Below are 7,537 nucleotides of genomic sequence, written 5' to 3'. Positions count from 1 at the left end.
GCACACTCAGAAGATGGAGAATTTCTTCTTTTTTTGGTCTTCGCATTAATGCCTTGAGACAGGCTCTCCCACTGATCTTTGACTAAGCTGGCTGAGTAGTGAACTCTGGGGACCCACGTCTATCTGTTCCTTAATGTCTACTTGCAGGCCTGGGCGACAATGTCCAGCCTTTTTTTTTTTTTTTTTTTAGATTTATTTATTTTATGTACATGAGTGTTTTTGCCTACATGTATGTATATGCGCCATGGGTATACTCAGTGCCTGAAGAGGCCAGGAGAGGGCATCAGATCTTAGAGTTACAGTCAGTCGTGAACCAACCTAAGGGTTCTGGGAATCAACCAACTCAGGTCATCTGCAAGGATCTCACTCTTGACGGCTAAGCTATCTCTCCAGCCATGGCATTCAGCTCTTTACCTGGCTGCTTCAGGGATTCGAATTCAGGCTCTTTGTGTAGAACAAAGGCTCTTACCTAATACCCCATCTCCTTGGCCCTCATTTGGGGTTTTTTTTTGGGGGGGGGCGTTCAAGGCAGAGTTTCTTTGTGTAGCCCTGGCTGTTCTGGAACTTACTTTGAAGGCCAGGCTGGCCTGGAACTCTGAGATCTGCCTGCCTTAAAGGCTTGCACTACCATTCCTGGCTCCATTGTTTTTGTTTGAAACAGGGTCTCACCGTGTATTCCTTGATGGCCCAGAACTTACTGTGTAGTTGGTCTTGAATTCAGAGATCTGCCTGCCTCTGCCTTCCAGGTGCTGAGATTAAGGCTGTGTGCCACACTGTCCAGCCAAGATGCCATTGCTTTTAATCCCAGCACTTGGGAGGCAGATGCAGAGAGGTACGCAGGTCTTTGAGTTCGAGGCCAGCTTGGTCTACAAAGTAAGTTCCAGGACAGCCAGGGTTATACAGAAAAACGCTGTCTTGAAAAACAAACAAAAATTCAAACCAAACAAAATACATTTAAAGATAAAAATGGGGATGCTTTCCTTGCTGTAAAGTGTTTATAAAACCAGCAACTTAAAATGAGAATTCACACATAGTATGTGCCCCCAAAATATGATTGTTACTTTATTGAGTAATTAGGAGGGAGAGGGGCTGGAGAGACAGTTCAGCGGTTAAGAGCACTGACTGCTCCTCTAGAGGTCCTGAGTTCAATTCCCAGCAACCACGCGGTGGCTCACAACCATTTGTAATGGGATCCGATGTGCCCTTCTGGTGTGTCTGAAGACAGCAACAGTATACTCACATAATACAATAAATAAAAAAATAAATATTTAAAAAAAAGAGAGGAGGGAGAAATAAAAGTACTTTGAAACCCTTAAAACTCACCAATCGGCTATAGATCTGAACGTCAAGGTTGCTTAATTTGCCTATATTTGAGCCTGGGTTCTCAGAATAGAGCAGAAAAGGAAGTAACGGTTGGGGTAATCTGGCACAATTTAATGTAAATCAAAATTTCTTGCATGATGACCTGGACTTTGGGGAGATACAACATGGGTAGGAAAACTTGTCCAAAGGCATCTCCTATTTCACTTCATTGTCCTGTCTAGCATGTTCCAAACCTGGAGAGATCTGATACTTAAGTCACTATTTATCTGGAGTCAAAGCACTTGTACTAATCATGGCGGTTGTCTGGGGAAGCCCTGAACATTGAATGAAGGGACCTTCATGTTACTGAAGTTGAGACACTGAATTGAGGCAGCATTGGTGATCTTAAAACCTACTTCCCCAAACGTGCTTGGCTTCTAGTAGTGAGAACAGATAAGATTAGATGTAAGCCCTTCCAAGGAGAATGGTGCCTCGATTTCAACTAGGGTCTCCCCAGAGACAGCATCTGGAAGAGGCTTTTCTAACAGCAGGAGAGGACAGGATCGATGTCACCACAGAAAGCTTCCAACTTAGCCGCCTCTTTTTCTCCTGAGCTCCTCAAATGATTAGTAAGGCTTCCGTGGGATTTGTGGGGCTGGTTCATATTGTAGCTTATACCATGTGACCAGTTGTCAGACCCAAGATCTCTCGCCCCCCGCAGCTAACTGCAGGTGTTTGGGGTGTGATGTGGGTAGCTTGCCTCCACCTGAGTGTCCCTGATCTCTCTGATGAAAGAATATACCTTTTCATCAATTACCTGACACTTCAATTTTTCATCCTTGAAAAGGCAAAGTTTGGGGCTGGAGAGATGGTTGAACAGTCAAGAACACTGGCTGCTCTTCCAAAGGACACAGGCTCAATTCCCAGCAACCACACAGCAGCTCACAGCTGTCTGTAACCCCAATTCCAGGGCTTCTGACACCCTCACATAGGCAAAACACCGCTGAGCATAAAAATAATTAAAATAAAAGGAAAGGAGCAGTTTATGGTGTCTATCTGGAGTTTCACCAAAAACATGGCTTATGGCAACTCCGTGGCCCAATCCTCTGGCGAATGTAAGTCTCTGGTCTGTCTTGAAATACTGGGAGAAGAATGCAAAATCATATTCATGCCTCGGGGATCAGGAATGAATTTTTTTCTTAGAACTTTTCCCATAACCTTTTGAATCAGAAAGTCTCTTCTTCCCTTTTACACATCCAGAGTCGGAGTCGGGAGTCAAGCAGTTAGTTATCTGTCACAGGAGGAGGGGCTTTGATGTAGTAGGAGAGGCTGGGGAAGGCAGCCCAGTTTTCGTCGGTGTGGTGCACATTTTAAGTTGGTGGGCTGTCAGCCAAATGCGATCTAACTGGCAATATATCTCATGACTGAATTCCGCAGGAAGGGAATGTTTTTTATTTGTTGGTTTTGTGTGTGTGTGTGTGTGTGTGTGTGTGTGTGTGTTTCGAGACAGGGTTTCTCTGTGTCACCTTAGCTGTCCTGGAACTCACAGAATGGCCTGTATACCAGAATGGCCTCAAAGTTAGGAAATGATATTGACAATGTTCCAGAATCCCTTGAAGTGGGTAAGCACGGAGTACACCGTGTTGGCGGTTGGTTTCGGTAGTAACTTCATTCTTGTTAGAAATGTAGGTGTTGAACAGTTTTCACCATCGAATTCTGTCGGGTACAACAGAATTGTACTGGTCCAATCCCATGCTCGTGCATTCACCTCTGTTTTGCCATGGGTTGAAAAAGCGAGAATTTGCAGGGTGGCTGAGCAGCAGTGCTGCGCCGAGCAGCAGGATGCGGACGAGCATGTTGGTGGCAGGCAGGTTGTTGAGCGCGGGGCACGCCGTCTGTAGGAGACTGGGGTAAGAAGTCAGGTCCTGAGTTGGCTGCATAGCTAGAGGTGTCCAGTCTTGCGAGAACGCTTACTCCCAGCAGTTTGAAAACTCTCAAGACACTACCTACCGTCAGTTCCAGCAGCACACGCGCACTGCGGGATGGGGCGGGGCGTGCGCATGCGCACCGCAATGGGCGGGGTCAGTGTGTACGCAGTCACGGCCCCTTCCCCGCCCTCTCTCTTCCCGGTTTTCCTCTCAGCTACTGGGCCCGGTCAGTGGCAGCTTCCGGTAGGAGCGCCGTGAAGCGCGACCCCGGTCTCTGCTCCGTGTCATGTCCTACGGTCCCTTAGACATGTATCGGAATCCCGGGCCGTCGGGGCCTCAGCCCCGTGACTTCAACAGCATCATCCAGACATGCAGTGGCAACATCCAGCGGATCAGCCAAGCCAGTGAGCGAGGGGACCCAGCCGGGAGCGGGGGTGCGGCCTCAGGGACAGGCCTGGGTGAAGCTGCTAAGACGCGGAGCCGGATCGGGGCCTCAGCTACGGCCAAACCTGAGGCAGCCGCGAGCCTCCACTCCCGGCGCGGCGAGCTGCCTTCTCCCGGGTCGGTCAGGCTCGGGCCCTTTAGGTCCACACCCCTGTCTTCGGGGTTGTGAGTTGACGGTGCTGGGGGTCAACAGAGCCGACAGCCAGAGGGTGGGAGAGAGTGTGTGTCATCTCTAGGACTGTGAGCACAGGGTTGACATGGCGCAGTGGTCAGCCGAGTTTTTCCAGTCGTCCCCGTCTCCCCACCCACCTTGTTTTCCTCAGTTCGGATCAGGGGGGTGCTTACTGGTTGCGACTTTAGGTTCACATTCTGCTCGGCGGTTGGGTCCTCGGACATCAGCAACTTTCAATTAAGGGAAGTGGAGAATGCGTGCATTTTGGGTGATTTAACACACTGTGCTTCCTGGTAATTAATCTGGAAATCAGTCAATGACTGGTATTTAAGGGGGGAGGGACTCCTGTTTTATGGCGGAGAATGCACCGGGAACATTTTAGTTTAGGTTGTCTTTTGTAGCAAAGACGTTTTTAAAATTTCAAAACATGAAGATTTCATTTTCTGCCTGGTACAAAGTCAGTTTGTAACTGCTTACCTTAAAACTCCCTTCTCACCATTAAAGTGTAAAGTGGTTTTTTGAGCCTCAGAATCGGCCCAGAGCCTTGTAAACAGAACAACAGAAGCAATTTTACTTTTAAAATAGTGACAACCATCTATGGGGTTTATCATTGTGTTTTTTTGTGAGCTTAGCTATACTCTGTTAATAGGTAGAGTCAGTTCTAAATTACAATTATGTCCTAAACTTTAAAACATAAGCTATCACTTTGCTTTTACTTTAATTTTTGAAACAGTTTTTCGATAGCTCTGACTGCCCTGCAACTCATCCTGTAGACCAGGCTGGCTTCAAAATGAGAGATCCACCTGCCTCCCAAGTGCTGGAATTAATAATGTGCACCACCACACCCAGCTTGTTACTTTGCTTTTAAATCTAAATGTATACTGTAGAATTTGAGAGGTAGATGATTTCAGGTGGGAAGGGTTAGATTTGGAGGTAGGAAGGATAGTCAGCTTGTCAACCCAGATATTAAAAACACAATAATACTATTGATGACTAGACAGACAGTATGGTACTTTGTGTCCCAGTTTCCTTTTATTTTGGAGCTGTAATACAGGTTAAATCAGAAATTTCTTATTCAAGGGGCTGGCAAGATGGCTTAGGTAAAGTGCTTGCTGCGAAGGCCTAACAACCTGATTTGAGCCCCAGAACCCAGATAACGTGGAAGGAGCAAATTGACTCCACAGAACTGTCCTCTGACCTCCACACTCATCCATACTCGTTCCCTGGCACATAGAGTGTGTGTTTATATTAATTTGTGTGTATATTCCACATATCATAATACAATAATAATAAAAAAATTTTAAAGAGAATTTTGTGCAAGGTGTTGGTGGGGCAGACCTTTCATTCCAGCACTTGAGAGGTAGAGGCAGGCAGATCTCTGAGTGTCAGAGGCTAGCCTGTTGGTAGCGTTCCAGGACAGCCAGGGCTATACAGAGGAACCTTGTTTTGAACCACCAGAAAGAAGAAAAAAAAAGGGGGTGTGAGGGAGAAAGAAAGAAAAATTGTGTTTTCTCAAGACTGGAGTTTTCTCATTGACACTAACCTAGTTTGAATGTCTATCTGTGGGTATTTCATATCTGAGCATTAAGTTGTATAGTAAGCTTAGGAACTGATACAGATTCTTTTAATCACAAGTCTGTGTTCACTTAAATCAAAATTTAGAGTTGAAACTGGGCATAGTTGGCACACAATAGCATTTGAGAGGCCGAAGCAGGAGGATTATCATTACTTAGAGGCAAATCTAGACTGACTAGTGTGTTCAAGGCCATCCTGGGCCACATCTGAGTCTCTTTTCAAAAGGAAAAAGGGATAAGAGGAAGGAGGAACAGAGAAGGGGTTTAAAACCAAAGCCTAGGTGTGATGAGTCAGGTCTGTAACCCTGGCTCTCAGGAGACCAAGGCAAGACAGTTTCCATGGGTTCAAAGCCAGCCTGAGCTATAGAGTGAGTCTTAAAGCAAAACAACGAAGAAAGGTGATGGTGGGGAATAGGAGTGGTTTTCTTGGTGATAGATACTGATTTAGTGCTGATTAGGCATTGGATCCTTAGAGTCAATAATTAATAATGTTACTAGCTGCTGTTTAAGTACATAGTGTGCTAGGCCATATGCAAAGTGCTTTACATGTAATATCCTAACCGGTAACAGCCCTGTAGAGTAATTACAAATATTCCTAGGTTATGAGGTAGGAAACAGGCTGAGAAAAGTTAAAGAATTGCCTAGCTGGGGCTGGAGAGATGGCTCAGTGGTTAAGAGCACTGACTGCTCTTCCAGAGGTCCTGAGTTCAATTCCCAGCAATCACATGGTGGCTCACAACCATCTGTAATGGGATCCGATGCCCTCTTCTGAAGACAGTGTACTCACATAAAATAAAATCTTTAAAAAAGAAAAAAAAGAAAGAATTGCCTAGCTGAATGTGTGTTTTTCATTTCTTTTTGTTTTTTCTTTGTAATATACTCATCTTCTCTGCTAGATTGTTAGCTGTTTGAGGTAGGAAACATGGTTCATTCATCTTTGTTTTTCTGCTGTTTACCTCTGTCCCAAGCATATGATGGGTTCTTTCACTCAGGGTGCAGCGACCATTCTTTGAGCACTGATGTTCACTGGTAAGGAGCAGAGAACGAACTTCTGCATGACATCGTGTGGATGTTTGCATGCATTTACCAATAATATCAAGTCATAGCAGGTGGTGCGAAGGAAATGGAGCAGGCTAAGTGCATGGAGGGAAGGGAGAATTACCATCCCCTGGTGAGGACAGCCTCTCTCAGGAGATGATTTATTTTTTCTAAGACAGGGTTCTCTGTGTAGCCCTGGCTGTCCTGGAACTTGCTCTGTAGACCAGGCTGTCGTCAAACTCAGAGATCCACTTGCCTCTGCCTCCTAAATGCTGGGATTAAAGACCTGCACCACCACTGCCTGGGTAGGATGATGCCTGAATCAGCAGATACCAGAATGGAGGGAGCTTTGTGAGTGGTGGAGAAAGGCAGTGTGTGCTGAGGGCAAATGCAAGGACTTTCAGGGGACAAAGAGTAGCAAGGAGGCAGGCGTGGCTGGATGAAAGGCAGGGAGTAAAGAAGGAAAAGACACCAGAGTGGTAGCCGGGGTCAGGGCACATGAAAGCTTACTAATTGTTTTCAGTTAATTTGAGGGGATGAGGTTTCCCTGTCATTTTGTTTGTTTGGCTTGGTTTATTTTGTGTTTTGAGACAAGGTGTCTCTGTAGCCCTGGCTGTCATGGAACTTGCTCTGTAGATAGACCAGGCTAGCTTCAGACTCTGCCTCCTGAGTGCTTTTTTGTTTTTCGAGACAGGATCTCACTGTGTAGTTCTGGCTAGCCTGAACCTGGCTATGAAACCAGACTGGTCAGGAACTCATAGAGATCCACCTGCCTCAGCCTCTAGAGTGGTGGGACTAAAGGGATGTGCCTATACCAGTCTCTACATTATTAACTGAAAAGCTAAGATCTTTGAACTTTTCGAGGTTTGTTAACTGAGTTTAGATTTTCCCTCAGCTTCTTGGTAGTTTTGTAATGTTTCGGTGAATTTTGCTTTACCTCTCCTGCTGTCTCCTCATCTATGGTTATAATTATTTCATAGAGTTCTGAGAACTGAGATAATTTGCGTGAAATGCTAAGACAGTGCCTGCTACAAAGCGGGTTCCTGTAATTCTCACCCTTGGGAAGTGGAGGCAGGAGG

At 45.8% G+C, this 7,537-nt stretch overlaps 1 protein-coding gene across 3 annotated transcripts in view; it reads left to right on the top strand.

Moving 5' to 3' along the window:
- The first annotated feature begins 3,358 nt into the window (after window positions 1-3,358).
- Window positions 3,359-7,537, top strand: part of Stx12 (syntaxin 12) — a 28,873-nt gene continuing 24,694 nt past the window's right edge. Inside the window, exon 1 of one of the 3 annotated variants that reach the window (XM_006239066.5) lies at window positions 3,359-3,634. In XM_006239066.5, the coding sequence (XP_006239128.1) occupies window positions 3,517-3,634 (118 nt within the window). In that variant the 5' untranslated portion in view covers window positions 3,359-3,516. The remainder of the gene's footprint in view (window positions 3,635-7,537) is intronic. The other 2 variants (XM_063288365.1, NM_022939.2) reach the window with 2 other exon arrangements.

The sequence above is a fragment of the Rattus norvegicus genome, chromosome 5 (genome assembly GCF_036323735.1).
Source record: "Rattus norvegicus strain BN/NHsdMcwi chromosome 5, GRCr8, whole genome shotgun sequence".
Taxonomy (NCBI): domain Eukaryota; kingdom Metazoa; phylum Chordata; class Mammalia; order Rodentia; family Muridae; genus Rattus; species Rattus norvegicus.
The sequence above is the reverse complement of the archived record's forward strand: the minus strand, read 5'-3'. Positions and strand labels throughout refer to the sequence as shown.